We start from the raw sequence: 20,869 nt of genomic DNA, 5'->3' as shown, positions 1-20,869 counted from the left end.
TCATCATTTTTATGGTATTTTGTTTTGTTTTGTTTACCCTTAGGGGATATTAAATTTTTATGTGGCTTAACTTATCTGTGAGTTAGACCAAAGTAATGTTTTAAAGTACGTTAAATGATTTAAAAGTATTTTGCTTCCTCAGGAAGGCTGTTAATATACACGGAAAATTGTGTGGCAGCAAAATGAGATACTCTCAGCGGTACAGAGTTTATCTAGGGTTTCCCATATAAAGCAGGCCTCATTTAGCATTAAATCTCATTTTATGTGATCAGGGTTTATTTTTAAATGGGCCACTCAGGATTCATGCTGCAAGACTTTTTTTACTGAGCATCATGGGAAGGCCATTTTTTTCCACCCGTACCCTTATACCACAATTTCACACTCAATTTGCGTAGGTTTTCACCAAATTTGCACTGTATACATAGTATGTAGCCAATACATATTTATTAAATAAAAACAATGAAAAATACATGTGGAAGTACTTTGGAAAATTATAAAAGGATATATAAATGCAAGTTATGAGTGTTAAGTGATTTGTCTGGTTTTCTTTGAACGTGCTAAGAAATCATTATTTTCAGATGTCAAAATGCTTATGTCAATAATCCGGATATCATTAGGATTGTGAAGCTGTACACAAAATTTCATAGTTTGGGTCATTTATAGCATTTTCTAACACAAATATGTTTCTTAGAAGGAGTGTGTGTGTGTGTGTGTGTGTGTGTGTGTGTGTATAGCTACATAAAGTAAAAAATATGAGAGATGTAAATGCTATTCCTATCGCATGTAGGGAATCTAATAATTTCTTCCTAAGAACTCAAGGTTCATTGGCACATGATGTAATATTTTAGGGGAAATCTGGAGAAACTGATCCCTTTTATTTCTATCATTTAGAGTTTATCAATTTGATTGCTACTTGAACAATGTTTGAAATAAATGTGAGTTTTATTGACTTTAAGATCACTCTCCTTTCTTACTATATATATGTGTATATATATGTATATATGTGTATATATATACACACACGTATATATATGTATATATATGTACACACGTTTGTGTGTGTGTGTGTGTGTGTGTGTGTGTGTGTGTGTGTGTATAATATGTATATTATTCTAGGAAAACAGTTAATAGGCGGGGGCAACTTACTATATAAGATCTATATAATATTACCTTAAACCCATTCATCAGTTTTGAATGGTCAGTTCTCAATATTTTTGTACATTTTCAGAGAAGCTCATTTTTATATTAATCTTAAGGATCATTTTATCCTGCCTTGAAAGTTTTCCTGAACTCAAGCAACTTCCTTAAGTAACACAAAAACGGAGTTAGCAGACAAGTGAAATTATCAGGCGGTGGGGCTTACACTGCAGGAATGCCTGCCATTGAAAACAGAGCACCAGACATTTCCATTCTTAAAAACACAAACATCTATCATTTTCTCAATTTATGCTCTAACCTCCTACAGTGTTGCTCAGTCCTTTTCTCTCTCTGTCTTCTTTTTTCTCCATTTTATTTCCCTTCTATTTCAGGGGAGGGGGGAATGCCTCCAAGATTTGTTTTATGCAGAGAAATTCAGTTTTGTTCAGCCGCCGCTGCAGAACTCGGATCGGAGATTCACGTCACGTGGGAGAACTGAACTGAAGCTTCGAAGAGACGACTTACAAGAGCCCCTCCTCTCTGAGTTAAGTTCTTAAGACAAAGGCTGTCATGCTCTTTCGTTCGCTACAAAGAAGAGAGCAAAGGCAGTTTATTATTCCAGTTACCCAAGCGCACAGGCAACTAGAGTACAAGATATTTTTAACTCCTCGTATTGCTTTGAATAATACCAACTTGAAATACAATTCCTCTATACGAATCGCTGTTCTTTGGGAAACATATGCATGAACTTACACAAAATTTTAAGGAAGAGAAGATCTTTCAGTACTTCACACACATCTCCCTGCTTCCATTTTTGACTCCTAATACTTACTCTCCACCCAGGAGTTAGAGTCATTTTTTCCCATGTCTAAAGCATAACGCATCACTATCCTGCTCAACTCCAATAGCTTGCTTCCTATCATGGTGAGAGTATCTGAGAGTATCGTCTTCTCTCCCTCTGGAGCCTTTGGGGGCTGCTTACACACTCTGCTTTCTGCTGCCTCATCTTCTTCTCCTGTCACAGACTCTCTCCCTCCCTCTCAACCCCCCTGCCCTTCTCCATTCAACTTCTTGTTCTTACCAAGCTCATTTCTGTCTCAGCACCTGAGAATGTGCTCTTCCCTCTATCTGGAATTCTCACACCCTCAGAGAAACCTTCCCTGACCACCTCAACTGTAAATCCTTTTCTACTCAGTTTTTATCTCATCCTGCTTTATTTTCTTCATAACACACATGGCACGTATTATATATTTGTCACTTTAAGAGACCATCTCTGGAAGTCCCGTTGTTTATTTTCTAGTTCCTCACTTGAATGTAAAATCCACAAAACCAGAGATCTTATCCCCCTTCACTATTCTTTCCCCAAAACCCTTTTAAACAAATTATGACATAACATTAAAATGGGAGTCTTTTGTCTAAGGTGTAGCAGAAGCCTCAAGAGTTGAGGAGTGACATCCAAATGTGCATTACACTAGATCTTCTGGGCAGGACATGCTGTGATTGTGGAACTGGTTCCACAGGTCACAGGTCGCCTAGCATTCACAGGTCACTTCTAGCTAATGTGAGGGTAAGGAATCTAAGAATGACAAGAGACACAGGGGGAGGCCAGACCCCAGAGATCTAGGCACAGGGGTGACAAGTCCCACAGAGATGGAGTGGGGGTGGGTAGGTAGTACCATGGCCAAATTATTCAAAATAGTAGTACTCTTTTTGAATCTTTAAAAGTAACAGAAAAAAAAATACAAGTGTGAAGCAAGAATGACTAGTTCTAACTTTAAACACATGGCATCTGTTTAAAACTGAGGGGTATGTTTTAATTGAGGCAGTAGAAACTAAATGCTCCCATAATTCAAGAGGGTATAACAAGCTCAGAAATATAATATCCAGACAGTGCAGTGATGTGAGACTTTAGGAGAGATGTTGAATTATTTGTGATACACCCTTTCCTTGATTGTCTCCTCTCTAATGTATGCCTCAAAATGTCAACCTAGTAAATATTGTTTTCCTGCATTAGACCTTCCACACTTTAGACTTTTCAACCTGAAGAGACAGTAAAAATTGTGAACATGGCCCTACACTGTCTGATCCTTCCTAAACCACCCTGTGCCATCTTTTTCCAGTCTTCTTGGCTCTCTCTCTGCTGTAATTCGTATCTCTTGGTCCCCCCAGGTAGCTTAAATTTCTATTAATTCTAGGGCATGCTTTTTCACTGTCTACAACATTCTTCTTTCCTTCTTCCTTTCTGTCCTTATCCTTCCAAGTTCTTGCTTCTTCCAGTTTTTCACTAAAACCCTCAAGCCAGTTAAATCTTCACTATTTGCAAACACAGCACTCACACATTTAAGATACGCATCCTACTTGTTACCTATTCACTTAAGGTATTTTCTTCTCCAGTAGAATGTAAGCTCAGCTTATTTATTATATCACTTCCCTAGTGATCCACATATTGTCTGGCCCTCAGTAGGCATTCAATAGTTATTTGTTGAATTTTCTGTTGTGGAGTGTGTGTTCTGGAGTGACATTATACATGGGACCAAACAATACAATTAGGACTCCATTTTAAGGGTGCCTGGGTGGCTCAGTCGGTTAAGCATCTGACGTTTGATTTTGGCTCAGGTCGTGATCTCACTATTGTGAGATCGAGACCCGCATTGGGCTCAGCATAGAATGTGGAGCCTGCTTGGGATTCTCTCTCTGTATCCCTGCTCATCCATGTGCACACACACACACTCTCTCTCTCTCTCTCAAAATAAATAAAATAAACTTAAAAATATATATAGGGGTGCCTGGGTGGCTCAGTCTGTTAAGTGTCTGACTTTAGCTCAGGTCATGATCTCGCCAGTTTGTGAGTTTGATCCCCACGTCGGGCTCTGTGCTAACAGCTCAGAGCCTGGAGCCTGCTTTGGATTCTGTGTCTCCTCCTCTCTCTGCCCCTTCGATGCTCATGCTCTCTCTCCGTCTGTCAATAATAAATGTTAAAAAAAATTTAAAAATAAAGAAATAAATATATAAAATATATATATGAGGTAAGATCGCAGCCAATGACCTATATAAACACAGGGTGCGTCATGTGTGAATGCCACAGGATTTGGGACAAAATAGTCAATACAAGCATTTAAGAAAGGTTTTTCAAGTTCTTTTTTACATGTGTATTTCTGATGTTAGCAACATCCACTTATTTTTGTCCTTTGTCTCTAGTGATATTTAAATACCTTCTAAATAGATTTTCAGTACCATAGCATAAAGTATTACAGGGACTAAATCTAGGTTAACTTCTGGGCTTGTGCAGATAGGCCAGGTAAATTCTCCAGAGGCAACAAAAAACTGCCCATATGCTTCTCAGCCTTGTGTGAGGTTTATCATCTGGCAAAAAAAAATGTTCCAAGAATTTATCCCTTGGCATTTTTCCTTTTCTGAGAAGAATTTCAAGTAAAATATAAAGCAGTAGAATGGGGACAAATGGAATTCCTCCAAAAACAAAATCACTTGTGTGATGACAAGATCTAAAGAATATGGGCAGGCAAGGATTTAATGGAGACAGTTGAACTCAACTGGTATATTTTCTTAGGGTGTCAGATGCAAGGAAAATATTTAGTGAAGGTAAATCATTCTAATGTTTGTGGTAAGCTGAATAATGCCCCCACAAGATGTTTATGTCCTAATCCCCAGAACCTGTGACTATTACCATACATGGCAAAAGAGACTCTGCTCGTGTGATTATGTTAAGGATGTTGAGGAAAGAAATCAGAAAAACAAAAGGTGACTGTAGTAGAGGTTGGAATAATACATTCTGAGGATGCAAGAAGCGGCCACAAGCCAAAGGTTACAGAGGATGACCAGGAAACTAGAAGCTGAAAGTGACCAGGAAACAAACTCTCCTCTCAGAGCCTCCAGAAGGAACGAAATCCGCTGAAACCTTAACTTTTTAGCTCATTGAAACTGATTTTGGACTTCTGACCTCCAGACCTGTAAGAAAATAAATCTGTGTTTTAAGCCACTAAGTTTGTGGGAATTTGTGACAGAAGCAATAGAAAAGTAACACAAGCCCTCTCTTTTCAATTTAATTGATATCAAAAACATTTTTTTCTGAGTTAGAAATTATAGACATATGCATAATGTCCTTGGGTTGAATTTTTTGGACTGATTTTGGAAGAGTTGAGGGAAATCTTTTTTAAAGCATAGTAATCCCTCCCATTTTATACATGATTAGAAAAAATAATTTGATGCATATACTAGGTTTACTCTACCAGTTCAATGGATTTAATAATTTTGAAACCATTTGTGTATTGGTCTTTATCATTTGAATTGAATTTTTAAAAAATCATTGATATAAACATATCATTTCAATGCTTTCTGGGTGGTTGTAGGAATACAGAGATACTGAACATTAATGCCACTGTGATTTTCTTTTTAGTGGTATGCCATATTATTCTAATCACATCAGTATCCTTTAAAATGAGATAAAACACACTGAATATTTACTAATATAATTTGGTCTTTGATATCCTTTTAAAAAATATACCAGTTAACATCCAACTTCTGCTCAGGTCATGATCTTGCTGTTCCTGAGTTTGAGCCCCGCAATGGGCTCTGTGGTGATAGTTAAGAGCCTGGAGCCTGCTTCAGATTTTGTGTCTCCCTCTCTCTCTTCCCCTTCCCCATGCACTCTCTCTCAAAAATAAACATTTAAAAAATTAACTATATACATGTGTGTGTATGTATATATATATATATATATATATATATATATATATATATGTGTGTGTGTGTGTATATATAATCTTTTAAAGCTTTCTGAAATATTCCACTCCTTATGAAGAATCCCATGAAATTAATTAGAAAAGTCATGGAGCTTCTCCCATTTTTTTAAACATTAAGAATTTGTTGAAGATATTTTACACTTGAACATATTGTTTAAAATATAATCTTTCTCCCCATGTGACAGCCTCACACAAACAAAGTATTTAAAGAAGATGAAGGTCTGTCATTGCTCTATTTAATTAACAGAGACTTTTCGGATTATAAGATGTTAAAAAAAGAACTCAAAAGAAGACTTTAGCGTGATAATATTAATCATCTCATTTCACATCAGAATTTCAACTGGTAATTCTATTTACAGGTGTCATCTGCTAGAACTAGTCAATCTTATGTTATATTGTGAGTTTTTCCCCAGCTACTTACGCAAATCAGATGGTGACGTACAAAAGCATGGCTAGAGGTTTACATTTGCTTCTAATTTAGCCTATGATGTAACAATTTCTCTTTTCTATCATCCATGACTTTGGAAGCTCTCAGTTCCTTTGGTTTGCATCTACATTGTTTGATCACCTTGCCTTTTAGTGCATAAAGGCAATGCGTATCTTTTGGATAGTATACATTCTAGAAGATGAACTCTTGATGTTTCTAACCAAATTGAGATCGACTTAAATGTACATTTTAATAACTTTTACAATTACTTTTGGATTATCCACTGACGTTTACAATCTTGTGAATATTACTTACCTAAAACATAAATAACTTTATAGTAATTAGGAGACAACGTTAAGCATCCATTTTCTTTTAATTCTTACTTCCAAAGTTCTCTTCTACAATAAGACAATGGTAACTTTGTGGAAGTTTAGCAATTCTAAAATACTACATATCCTGAGTAGTATTGAAATTAGTCAGTAAAATGTCTTCCACTGAATACTTCCCATGGGGGATATAAGCACAGTTATTGTCAATGAAGATTGTTTTCCAATTTCGACTAAGGAGAGAAAAGTTTTCGTTTTTCTTAACTTCACTTAAAGAATAATTTAACTTTCTTTAAATTACACAGTACCTCCTCATTAAAATTAGTAACATAAATATATTGTAACGATTTCTGTACATCTTTATACATGCCTTTGAGACACCTGCTATGACTGTAAAGTCAGAGTGAAATACACAGATATGTTTCCCACTATCTTACTCATCATTTCAGAGGTTTCATCAGACATAAATTTTATTATCAGTTGCCTCTTTGACAAGTTCTAGTTGTAAGAAATTAACTGAGAAATTGCTCTATTATGGCTAATTATAAAATTATGTAGTATGGTTCAATGTCTTTTTGGTAACTAAATGGCAGTTTACAGAGCTAATACTGCTGTGCTCTCCAAATGAGGAAAGTCATTAAAAATATGAAATATATAAGTACTAAAACCTCCAATATGACCGTATTCACAGAAATGTTGTCAGAGCTGGAAGGAACTTGAGACATCTCCAGTGCACCTCTAGTCTATGGTTGAGAAGCTGATCAGTTCAATTTCAGCAAGCTAGTTGTAGCTCACTCTAGAAGCCAGGACATCCATCACTTGATTCCTAACGGAAGATGGTGTGAAGCACATCACACTGACTTCCTCTCTCTCTTTCTTACACACACACACACACACACACACACACACACACACACACACTACCTTAATATAGTTCTCGTAAAGTAATCTGAACAAGCACATTTTAATATAAATTTGCATGTTCTACTGTGTACTTTTTTATCAGCATTTTCTTTTGGCAGAAGAGCACAAAAATAAAGTACACTTTTAAAAAATAGCACAGGGCTTGCTGCATTATGAGTTTTCAAATTTTTTTTTCCTTTGACCAATTTGACTGAATTAGATCCTAGTAAGTGTAGGAATATACCAAAATTAAACCTCGAGACTAGAACACATGGCTGCACTCACTTCATTATCTACAGACAACATTCTCCAGCCTCACCTGCCCGTTTCTTTCTTTAAATATACGGCAGGTGTACCAGTTATTCTGATTCTACATTATATAGTTCCTTTCATATTAAAATAAAGAATGGATATATTTCTTTCCTGAATTACATACCCACCAAAAACTTTTTTGGTAATAAAACACTTATAAACTTCCTAAAGTAATGTGATGCTATCTGCCACTTAGTAGAAGCTAACCACGGGTTTTGCCATGGAGGAGGAGGTTACAGTGCTTTACGATACTGGTAATTGTGGCCTGATTATATTTTGCTCTCTTAAAATTCAAAAATAATATATGTGAAGTGATCAATCAAAAATGTTTTAGACGCCTTTTGGCCACAATACAGACAGTGTATTAATTTTAAACATAAACCAATGAATTGCCTCTGAGCAGTAAACAGTGGTCAGTGATACACTGATGTTAAAGTTACTAACTTCACAGAGACACCCAGATCTTATATCCAGTAAAGATTTATTAGAAAAACAGATATTGAATAATTTATGATGTTAAATGGTTCAAATAAAGTTCAGGCGGAATATAAGCAAATCATCTCTCAAACAATCTGAAATACAGGAGGTTTCAGCCTTCTATATTTTTGTCAAAATAAGAATTATCTATAGATGGCAGGTACTGCGCCGTACTTAATGGAGGGTCTCAAATTTGACTCTGCATCTCATTGGGAAGGAAATATAAATTTTTAAAATAGAATTAACTTGGGGAAAGGCATCAGTGCTGTAACTCTTAGCACCAAATGTTTTTTCTTGGAGCACCAAATGCTTTAAGGAAAACATTCCAAGTATCAAAGTTTTCAGATAGATAAATATTTATGGATCAAATCCATAAAGAACAGACATTGTTATGAAATATATATAGATGCCTTCAAAACTTTCTTTCCAGGCAGAGTAGACACATAAGTTAGGAGTCATTTCCCACTTAATTGTCGTTGCAACCTTATGCAACACAAATGGATTACGGATAAAGACTTATTCATTTAGACACAGAAAGTAGATCTTGACTGACATTATGTCCAGAAAAGTAAACAGGACCGAGTCCTCTCTACAAAATATTTTTAAAAAATGTTAGTAAACTTATAGAAATGGCTTTATTCTAACCCTTTATTTTCCTGACTAAAAGGTATAGAGGTTTTTGATTTAGTTCTTTGGTGAGAAAACAGTACTCTTTCAAAGCAAATTCTTCTATTTGCTAGATAGCAAAATGAGAGAAAATGGCATAGATTTGGTTTGTATCTTTAAGTGCAGTGAAAATCCATCTGTCTTTGAACTTTATGAATTGTACTCTTTTAGTCTACACATACAGGCCATTGCCTCTCCCTCTTCATGGAGAGCTCTTCATAGTGGTATTAGAACTGGAACCCCATTTACATTCCAATCTACAGAAAGCTATTTTTCCCTTTAAGGGCAGAGGTCTACTCCCATTGCTCATGTAGCAAAACACTAACTCAATACAAATGCCATACGATAGTAGACAAATTCCAAGTAACTATTGAAGAAACAGCCTTGGCTTCTGTACTATCTTTGGTGCTCTTAAATACCATTTATGGGTGTGCATGGATCAGAAATGAAGTGCCAATTTGAGAAAACAGCAGTAAATGCCATCCCAGATATAAAAATGTAGAACAAAGGTCTACAAGAACTCATGGGGTGTATATATCAGGCTTCTAAGTCACACTTGCACACATGGGTAATTACTGTCAATAGTATCATTTGTGAACATAAGCGACATTTTGGACCTGAATAGAATTCTGTCCTGAAACTAACCAGGACAATTATATATTTAACCAAACAAAACTTGAGTTTATGTGGGCTTAAAGAAAATGGTAGCAGAGGCACAGGTAAAATTTTATTTATGAATATGTAGACACATGACTTTGGATCCAGCCAGCCAGTGACATAAATAAACTTGAGCAAAAGATTCAAGCTAGAGGATACGCATGTATACTTATATTTGTGTGTGCTTGAGTAAGGCTTCTCGGAGCAGTGCCACAGATCTGGACACCAACCAACAGAATCACTCCCGTCCTTTGAAATTTCCATTAAGAGCACAATGGGGGTAATTATACTGGGATGCTCCAAATCGCTCTTTCCATCTTGTGCACACACATGCCCGCCAAACATGAAATGCTCGCCTTCTCCCTTCCAATGTGATGGTTGGTGAACTTATTTTTAGTGTCATTTGATAAGCCTTTGTGCTCACAGAGAGACATCCCACTGACCCAGCCACTGGTCATTGTCTATACCAGTTCACATCAAAGCAGGCGCGCTTTGTCAGGTTTCGAGTCGAATATCCATTTCGCATCTGAAGTACAGTATCGAAAGTGACTAGATCATTTGAGCTTTTTTCTTCAGCTGCTGCCTTCTTCCTCCCCCACAGTGTTTCCACTCACGCTAACATAATTTGGCATCGTCGACGTGACACGATGGTGGTTTTTCTAAAAAATTATAATACATACATTTCGGTGTTTTGTGGTGGCCGATCCTCCTGAAAATTTAATTTATAAATTGATGAGAGGAGGTCTTTTTTCCTCTACTGAATCATAACCAAGGTGGAGTGCCCCTCAAAGTCCAAGTAATGCGCATACAGTAATAGGTCATTCAATGTCAAAAGGCATAAAAAAGATGAGCAAAATCTTCACAGGCTGCTGCTTGCTGTTGCCTTTAATTATATTAATTAAACTTTGAAATTTTCATGCAAAGAGAGTTGCTGGCTTGTGACGCTGAAGAGCCCTTGGAGACTTGGAGGAAGGAAAAACCCTGAGCGGAAGCTTTGTGGTTACTGCTTCCTTTAAATTAAAAGCAAAACAAACTCCTGGTATGTTTACAGATATTAATGCTTTATGCACTACTAAACCCTAAACATAGAGAGAGGGGTAAATCTACCGATCCCAGAGACAAGTTCTCAAAGCACAAGTCCCTTAAACTCCATTCAAGATCTCTGCTTAGAGGCTGTCTTCCTGTGGAATAACGCTCTATTAATTTTCTTCTTTTCCCGGGTGCATAATGAAAGAAAGGTGTCTTCAAAAACTAAAGGGCAAAATCTTGCTTGCTACCAACACCTTGAGGCATCCTGTCTACATTTTGTCATGCGTGTGCACTTTTCAGTGTTAGAATGACAAGATTTTCCAGTCAGAAGCTTCCCGTAAGGCACACTGTGATAGGGGACTTGGGAGGATTTTGTGATCTGACATAGCTATAAGGCAATGGACTCCTTTATTTGCTTGGCCTGGTGGGATATTCCATACTCTGCCTGTGGCTAACAATCTTGCGCTGTGAAAACACAAGTGCCATGTTTCCATATAAAACACTCCTCTCTCCGTTACAGATCCATCATGGCCAGTTCTGTGGTCCCTGTTTTGATATCATCTTCATGCTCTGTGTTCTGTGGTCCCTGTTTTGATATCATCTTCATGCTGTCGTTTTTGCTTTTTCCTCTTCTACACTTTCAAATGCACTTTCTTGTATAAACCATAGCGTGTAGATTAACATTAGTCTTTATTTTCCGTGTCATGAATCATGAGTTACTCCTGGGTTCCATCAACTCTCGTGTAGATGGCAGAACAAGTATTTAAAAATGTTTGGTGCAAGCAAAGCAGAAGGCAGAGAAAACATTTCCTGACTGAGAGGAATAAAGCTGTTCTTCCAAAAACTTCTGAAATGCATATTTTTTTCATTTGGTTGGAAATCAGCAGTGTGAAGATGTATCTTCATACCTCCTTGGTCTTCCTGTTTTCCTTTTACTGAGATGGAACTCGAGAGAAGTTTATGCACCGGCCCTAGAAAAGAAAAAAAAATCACTATTGAAATATTAAAGCAATTATAAAAAGGTGTAAGAATACCTAGTTTTCCTACCATGACATAATAGACAATTACCCAAGAACACGTCAATGTTAAGATGAACCGTTAAGTCATGTTTTTCTCCCTTGGGTCAAAGCATGGTGGTGGTTCATTCAGATCTTTTCTGGAGCAAGTTCACCTACACAACCGTATGGTAAAACTAGAGTGGAAAGAACTCTATGTAAAACAGAACTATGTTATTGCTATTTAAAGTATAGCATTACTATCTTAGCAATAAAAATATCAAAGCCAAACCCTATGTTTCTTTCTATAATGGATTTAAATGAAAGTATTTCTTTATGCAATCTGGTGCTTTTAAAACTGATATAAAAATGGTGCTTCTAAAATGTATATATGAAGAATGCACTTGAGAAGTAGTAAGAGACTGAGGATAAGGAGTCAGGGAGAAAGGGAAGAGATGGCATCTCTTTCTGTTTGCATTTTAATAACAGGCTTTTGCCAAAGACAGTAGAAAACTCGTCCTCTGTTGTTGACCATTTCTCTGTGTGCAACTACACACCATTATTATGTGTTCTTAACAAAGGGCGACTATTTGCATTCCACATTTTCTTTGCTTTCTTTTTTTTTTTTCTTTTTTTTTGAGAAAGCACCTGTGTGCACATGTGCGAGCCAGGGAGGGGCAGAAGGAGAAGAGGAGACAGCATCTCATGCAGGCTCCATGCCCGGTGCAGAGCCCAACTTAGGGCTCGATCTCATGAGAATGAGAACATGACTGAGCAGAAATCAAGAGTCAGACACTCAACTGCCTGAGCCACCCAGGCACCACTACTTTCCACGTTTCAGAGACTGTCATCCCAATTTCTTAGCATTTCAAGAAAGGTTATGGAGACACATTGTTTCCGATGTAATTGTAAATAATCCAAGAATTATTTGAAAACAACGTTTTAAATTATTGATAAAGGATCTCCTCTTTCGGTCTCCTGGGTACAGCCATGGTGATACTCTGTACGACATAAACCACATCCAGATTTCTCAATAGGCCAAAAGCTAAGCATACTGCTTTTTTCTAGTTTTGGGTAAAGATTATCATCTTACTGAGATTTTCCTATTTGTCATAATATCTGCTCTTTAACTTCAGATTTTAGAACTTCTTTTTACTTCTCTCTAAATGTGAATAATAAGTTTGCTTTAAATATCCAATATATGGTAATATTCAAAAGAAACAACAAATATTGTTGGAGAAGATAGCTTAGAACATAAAAACAGGATTTTGGTCCATTTTCCTCTCAAAAATGTTTGCTCAATAAATTTAGAAATTTCAGAAATTAATGAAAAAAGAGAAAGCATAAAAGCAAACTTGTTTCCATCAGCTTTTGCCTAAAAGGCAGACATTCATCAAAAATTATACATCTTCTAAACAATTTTGGAGGTAACATTATTACAACTGTCAATTTTATTACCTACTTTGTACCTAGTGTCTACAAATAATAGTTGTGCAAATGAGAGTGGGAGAAAAGCAGAGAGAAGACCCTCTTAGAATGAGGTCAAAGAATATTTCTTGGCTGGCACAGTGCACAAGAAGGGAATGAGGTGGCGCACTGCAAGCCCCTCAATCCTCATTTGGCTCAAGGAAGTCCATCTCACCTACCTTTAAAATTGCAATTCACTACAAGATTTTGTTTCTATTTGTATTAAAATGAATTTTGATAACTATTATTCAAGATAGTAATGCTTATGTTAAGGCAGGTCACCAATAAGCTACTTATATATCTGGACTTTGGTTTCTTTATTCTTCTTTAGACATGCCTTCCTAGATCTACGACACCATTACAGCATTATTCCCTTGACTTTTGGTCATAGGAACAGCCCAGATGACTTCTGGTCATATGAAGAGAATTTTATATTTTGGAAAATTGCTACTGAGAACACAAATATTAAGGGGTCAATTCTTGAAATTAAGAGCTAACTAGGATAAAGCTTGTCACTTCTGGTAAGTTTATGTGCTACCCTTACATAATAGCAACTATATAACTCAGCCTTTCTGTTTGTAATTTGGCTTTCAAAAAATGCAGGCACATAATGTTCTAGAAGCTATGACCGCCCTTAGCGTTCATTTTCTAGTGTGACCATATAGTGTGACTTTGGCCCATAATTATTTTATTTTTATTCTGTAGTTTTATGGTATGTTTTTTTCTTATGATTTCTTTAGAAGTAGACCAGGTATAAGTAAATTTAAACTAATATGTATTTCTTTCTTAATTCTCAACTTTCATACACATAAAGATTCCATATTCAGGTAAACCTTCAAAACCCTCCAACAAATGAATTGCCTCAACCTCTATCTTATACCAAAAGACAATATCATGTTTACTTCCCTTCTTTGTTGCTTTTTCTTATTCTGGTGGGACCTAATGAAGTATTCTGCAGACAGTTGATGTCAAATGATTATTAATTTGAACTTAATCTTAGTTAACTTAGATAATTAGTATGAACTTGAAGTTTATACTTGTAATCATATTAAAACTATTCTTCATAAAATCCCAAAAGTTCTACAAGAATAAATATCCTAGGTCTAAAGATTGAAAGCTTAACTTTGTTTTCTTTGGCTTCTAAAATATAAGCACAACATGATTCTTTATAAACTTGAAATACATTAACATCTCAACTCATCTATTAGAATAGAACTCTATGCAGAAGATTTACTGCATTATCCACTTTCCCTCCACCTGAGAAGGAACAGAATGTACCAAGGATAAATCACAAATAAAACTCTGGTCACAAAGTCTAAGTTCACAATTAGAATCTGTCAGCTTTAACATCACTTAAGTGATTTTCAGGCATTTAACAAGTATCTATTAGAGTAAGAATTTCATTGACATTTCTCCAGAAATCCTTCTTGGAAATATCTTCTTTTGGGTCTCTTAATAAGTGGGAAAGGGAAATTGATGCCCCATATAAAAGTATCTGGTGTTGTTACTGCTCTATAGTTAAGTAAACCAAGAGATGAAAACAAGATAATAGTCGAAACTGACATATTTGCTGTTGGTTAAGTATGTAGACCCTAACTCTTTTGCAATATTTGAAAACTGATTTCACCTATTCATTTTCACTGTAGCCAGTAAGAGTAGCGTTAGCCAGAGCAAGTGCCATGTTTCCCATCTTTTTCAGCATTAAAATTCTGCTGGCATTAATGCTAGTGAACTCCTTTACTAGCTATCTGCACAGGATATATTTCACTGCTATAACTGTTATAGTATTATGCTCACCTCATAAATATCCATTGACAAGCTGAAGCATACAACTGCACTTTAGTTTAGACTTTTCAAACACAGCTGATTTATTTATATCTCCACTTCTAAGTGTACTAAACCTTCATGCTTTGTGCAACAGTAAACAGTGATTCAAATTTAAAATTGTATACAAAGCGTGGATACATATAGAAATAGACACAAAACAATTCAAGAGGTCCAGAAAATCATGATTATCAGGAAAGAATGTCGACTTGAGGACACAATAGGCTCTTTGGGCAGAGATTTTCTGAAGCAACTGAAGGTACAAGACTGAAGAGAGGGCACATACTATCATCTTTCTCCTATATATGCAACAGAGATCTATCTATGTATGAGATATATATCAAGAGAGCAATTCATATATATAAACACATAAAATTTTACATCATATATATATATATATATATATATATATATATATATATATATATATATATATGAGAGAATCCTTACTATCCTCTGCTCAAACCAAAAGTGCAAGATTTGGAGCTGAAATATAAATTACACATACTGTCTTGTAATGGAAGTTCAACCTATAAAAGTCCCATTTATGGTTAGAGACCACACACCATATGGATATTCAGTAGATGTCATGAAGTGAAGTGCTGAGTTTGCTTGACAAATTTACTTTCAAATGCTTTTTTCCCCTTTTCTTTCTATTATGGCACCTGCAAAATTTTAGTGATTCTATACGCACACTATACGAATATTGCAAATATTCAGGTCTCTTAATTTTTCTTTATACACACACACACACACATACACACACACACGTACACACACACACATATGTATGTAAAACTTTGATGGTTTTCCAAAAACACTGTTGGCAATATGTTCTTGGGCCTCATGATACATTGTAATGGGAAGAAGATGCCCAGTAGAATTATTTATGTAAAATCAGAATTCCATACATTGTTTTAGTTGGATACATTGTAAGTAGTGTAGGAATAATTTTCCTCTTTCTAATCTCAATTAGAGTACTATTTGTATCTTAGGTCTTAAACCAATAGTAAAAAAATAACTACTTAAAAATATAACTTAAAGCTATAGAAAAACAGAATATAAGTTCTGTACATGCACAGTGTAACATTATGGGTATGTAACAAAACTGAAAAATACCCAAATACCCATCAGTAAGAGACAAGATGAAAAAACTATAAGATACAGATAGATAATAGAATATTATAAATCATATACAGCTGTTAAAAAGAATGGAGGAGATGTCTTTATACTACTATAGAATAATGGCCAGGGTCTATTAATGGAAAAAAAGCAAGCTGCATATAGTATATACATTATGCTATATTTTATGTTACAAAGAAGAAAAATACACTAGAATTGCTACATACTTATATTTTCAAATGGAAATTAAAAGCCAATATTTGCTTTGAAAATAAAAGCAGTTACTGATAGGTGGAAGAGGGGACTCAGGTTGGGACCAGGATGAGGGTGTAAAGGAGATCTTTGAACAGATCTTGTTATATACTATCAAATGCAATCACAAATACATACATTTGCAAAAACATTCAATAGAAATGAAATCCCTACAAACTAAAATAGGCTTCACTAAGTGCAAGTCAGAACTCTGCCAAAAACTGAGGACATGGCAGAAAAGCTAAGGGAAATCCCTCCATAGTACAAGAAGTTTTCCCTGAGAAGAATGTAGTCAACTAAAAGATGGGAGAAAGGCAGGAAGGAATAGGAATCTTTCCCTCTCCAAAGGGACCTTCCTCCAGGGAAAGGAAGCAGCTCACTGAAGGTTTGTGGAATGGCAAGAGTGATGAGAAAAATAACCCTGAGGCACCTGGGCCTTAGCAGCCAACCGAAAGCTTGAGAGCAGGAGAACTGAGAAAAATCCCTCCAAGATTCATGAGGCTTTCTGAGAGTGCAAATCACTGGTCAGTTAAAGGCTATAAGCAGGAATCAATATGGAAGCTGGTCTCTCAAGATACAGAAAGTTGCAGAGGATGTGAGTGAGGGGATGTGATACTGGCAGCTGGAGAGCAAAGAAAACTCTCCTGCTACCCACAAAGCTCACAGGTGGGCTGTAAAGCAGAGAGAGAGAGAAAGAGAGAGAGAGAGAGAGAGAGAGAGAGAGAGAGAGCGCGCTCCGATGAAAAGAAATCCCTGATCCTGCCCTCAAAATGTTTTAAGCCAATAGGGAAATAAAAATAACTTAAATCTCAACAAATTGTGACCCAGCTCAGCTACAGATTAGCAACATGACAGAGGAAGTGATAGCTATGTTTCTAGAGGTAAATATTATCCAGTGTCTATTTTTATGTACAGTGCCCAGCATAAAACAAGAAATTATAGTATACACAAAGAAGTAGGAAAACATGACCCATAATTACTGGAAAACACAGTCAATATAGAGAAATATGCAGCCAAAAGATACAAACTTTAAAATAACTATGATAAAAATATTAAAATTTCTAGCGAGAAAGATAGGTAGCATGCATAAAAATGTGGTGAGTTTCAGCAGAAACTATAAATAAGAATGAAATGGAAAAGCTAGAGAGAAAACTGTAATATCAGAATAATGCTTTTGATTCGTGTAAAATAGACAACACAGCAGAAGAAAAGCTTACTGAACTTGAAGGTAGGGGAATAGAAATTGTTCCCATTGAAAAACAAAGAAAAAAATAAAGAGAATCTGAGATTTTTGGGGACACATCTAATGGATTAATGAGTAATTGGTGTCCCAGAAGTAGAGGAGAAATAATGGACAAGAAAAACTTGAAAAAATAATGGCTGAGAACATCCTAGAATTCATGAAAGGCATAAACCTACAGATCAAAGAAACTTAGTGACGCTCAAGCAGGATTAAAACACAGAAAAATATATCAGGGAACAAATAGTAAAAGTAATGAAAACCAAAGAATATCATAAAAACATACTTCTCTGTACCTCATCACCCTTCCTAGACATTACATACAAAGAAAACACAAGCAGGACAGCCAACTTTCTATCAGCAACAGTGGAGGACACAAGACAATGGAATTCCCCAAAATATGCTAAATAGTGTTAAGGGAAGGTAAATCAACCTATATTTCCATATCCAGAGAAAATACCCTTCAAAAATGTAGGCAAAATGAAAGATAAGCAAAACCTGACATAAATTTATCTACAATAGACTTCAAAGATAACAAGTGCTAAAAGTTCTTGAAACTAAAGTAAAAGACACTAGATGGAAGCCTAGAGTTGCAGGAAGAAATAAAGAAAAACAGAGGAGGAAATATGTGAACAAACAAGAAATACAAATATAGAAAAGAAATGAAAAATCTTTATGACACCCACTGATTACTTAAAGTAAAAAAAAATCCTATTATTGAATTCCTAACATATGTAGAAATACAATATATGACAACAAAAGCACACAGAGTTAGAGGGGGAAATGTGAATTAGGCCACTGTAATGTTTATATATTGGTCTTAAACTGCTATATTATGTGATAATGAATTGTGAAAAATTCTAAAAGCAAATTGTTATTTCTAGAGCAACCACAAAAAACAGCACAAAAATCTACTTAAGAGAGGAGATGAAATGGATTACAAAACGACTACGTTAGCACAAAGAGGGCAGAAAAGGAGAAACAGAATGAAGAATGGACAGAACAAATAGAAATCAAATACGTGGATGTAAGAACTGGACACAAACTGAAACAAATGAACTGGATACACAAGTACATCCAGAAAATAAGTATTTCAAGTGACTAAAACAGTATTTTGCCTGTATACCAACAACAGAATATAATCCAAAGACAAATATGGCAGCAAAGAAATGTTTTATTTCATTAATCAATCTTAATTTTACTAACAGTACTTTATTATTAATTTGTAGGTATGTATCTGGTAGGTTAAAGCAAATAAGTAAATACTTCAGTACTGTTAAGGCCAAGATTTTTCATGTAAGGTAAAAGAGATACAAGTATAAATTTTTAAAAATATTCAGTAAGAGCTCTTAATGCTAAGTTAGAATTGAAAATATACCATAATAAATTCATGATATTTTTCAAAACTATTCAATTTTCTAGCTTTATGTTCTGAAATGCTTAGAAGCAAGACAGCCCAATAACAATTAGCACCCCTAATATTCAAAATGTGTTCTCTAAATACCATTATCTACTAAAAACATCTTGGGCTCTTTGGAGTTGAATGGTTTATATCAGTTTTTTTTTTTAGAAATTTTTTTAATGTTTATTTTCGAGAGATAGACAGAGTGCAAACAGGGGAGCACAGAAAGAGAGGGAGACACAGAATCCAAAGCAGGCTCCATGCTCTGAGGTGTCAGCACAGAGCCCAATGTGGGGATTGAACTCATGAACTGTGAGATTGTGACCTGAGCTGAAGTCGGATGCTTAACAGACTGAGCCACCCAGGCGCCCTGGTTTATTCCAGTCTTAAAACCAAAATGTAAAAGATGAATCTGGGACACATTATGCCAAAATAAAATAAATTTATTAAACACTAATGTGGGCCATGTTACAAATATATAACAATCAATATGATGGATCAGACTCTTACAACCTGCTTTCTCTGATCTATCCTGGCTACCTAATAGAAATTGATGTGATGCATTATAAAGTGCACAGCACCACTTGTGAAGAATCCATGCCGAAAGAAAAATATAAATCTGAATCAGAGTAAGGGGGTACAGAGTATCAGTATATATCAGTCTGTGTGGGGGGCCATTGCTGGAGAAGTTGTAATTGTTTAAAAAATGTTGAGGTAGCTCTTGAGCAGAGATTCAAAGGAAGTCAATGAGACTGTGACTATCTGTGGAAGAGTAATTCTGTTAGAGAAACCAAGTGCAAAGACCTTGGGGTAAAACACCTCTGGCATATCTATAGACAAGTAAACCAGTGTGGCAGGAGTAGATTGAGCAATGGAAAAAGTGTAAGATGAAGTCAGAGAGGAAGCAGAGATCCTATCATGCAAAAGCTTTGTAGGGTACCTGTTACAAATTCTCCTTCGTAAAAGCAAAGTTACTAATTATACAAAGTTAACATCTGGATCCCTCTCATCTCTTTTACAGTAGATAGAGTTAAGCTGTTAAATGAGCTACTTTTCAAAGTTCTTAAGATTCACACGTACCAAAATATTCTCCCTCCCTTCCCTCCCTTTCTTACACACACACACACACACACACACACACACACACACACACACAATATCACAATAAAGAACTCAAATACCCACCATTATATCAAATAATGGCTAACTGAAACCTCAATCCATATTTGAATTATGCATTTAGGAAAATTTTAATTTTAAAAATCCAAATGAAAGACATATTAAATCACTACTGTTAAATTAGGTGAGAAATAGAATAAATTAATTTACTCACAGTGGAAGAATGCCATGTGAAAATACTAATTTGCACTAGAATATTTCTAAACTTAAAGTTTTATGTTAATATCACAGAGCAAAAAAAATTACATGCAATTCATGGATTTTTTCCTAGAAAATCAGGCACTGAGAAAATTTGTCTTATCAAATTGCTTTTGTCACATTTAAGAGAAATCCTGAATACTTAACACATATTAGCACTGAAAATAATCATTGAGAGATTTTCCTCATGTATATGACCCTAGGGATGTAATGATGCATCTCTGGCTAAATTAAATTTCTAAGAATTAAATCCTCACTTTTGGGACCCTGAAACAGTATGTGTTGTCCCACTCAAAAATTAATAACTAAAAATATGTTGATGAATTCAGCCTGCACTTGAGTCACACAGATTTTTATTAGCTCTCTCTACTTAAAAGTATTCACAGTTCTTTGGGTCATTTGTCAGATAGCTAAATTCCCGGCTAATTTGAGAGTAGGATTTTTCAAAGAAAACCAATTATTAAAAACTTCACTTTAAATTTTTAAATTGATATTG

The 20,869-nt window shown here is 35.5% G+C and overlaps 1 protein-coding gene and 1 long non-coding RNA gene across 3 annotated transcripts in view; one reads left to right on the top strand and one right to left on the bottom strand.

Annotated features, from left to right (window-relative positions):
- Nucleotides 1-19,216, top strand: part of LOC122218112 — a 70,257-nt gene extending 51,041 nt beyond the window's left edge. The window contains exons 4-6 of one of the 2 annotated variants that reach the window (XR_006201872.1): nucleotides 1,530-1,681; nucleotides 13,488-13,677; nucleotides 18,479-19,216. This is a non-coding gene — a long non-coding RNA (uncharacterized LOC122218112). The remainder of the gene's footprint in view (nucleotides 1-1,529; nucleotides 1,682-13,487; nucleotides 13,678-18,478) is intronic. The other variant, XR_006201873.1, reaches the window with a different exon arrangement.
- ANTXR2 (ANTXR cell adhesion molecule 2) overlaps nucleotides 7,552-20,869 on the bottom strand; it is a 149,702-nt gene continuing 136,384 nt past the window's right edge. Inside the window, exon 17 of the mRNA XM_042936106.1 lies at nucleotides 7,552-11,665. Coding sequence (XP_042792040.1) covers nucleotides 11,627-11,665 — 39 coding nt within the window. The 3' untranslated portion in view covers nucleotides 7,552-11,626. The remainder of the gene's footprint in view (nucleotides 11,666-20,869) is intronic.

Source organism: Panthera leo, chromosome B1, assembly GCF_018350215.1.
Source record: "Panthera leo isolate Ple1 chromosome B1, P.leo_Ple1_pat1.1, whole genome shotgun sequence".
Lineage (NCBI taxonomy): Eukaryota > Metazoa > Chordata > Mammalia > Carnivora > Felidae > Panthera > Panthera leo.
This window is presented reverse-complemented; position numbering and strand designations above follow the sequence as displayed.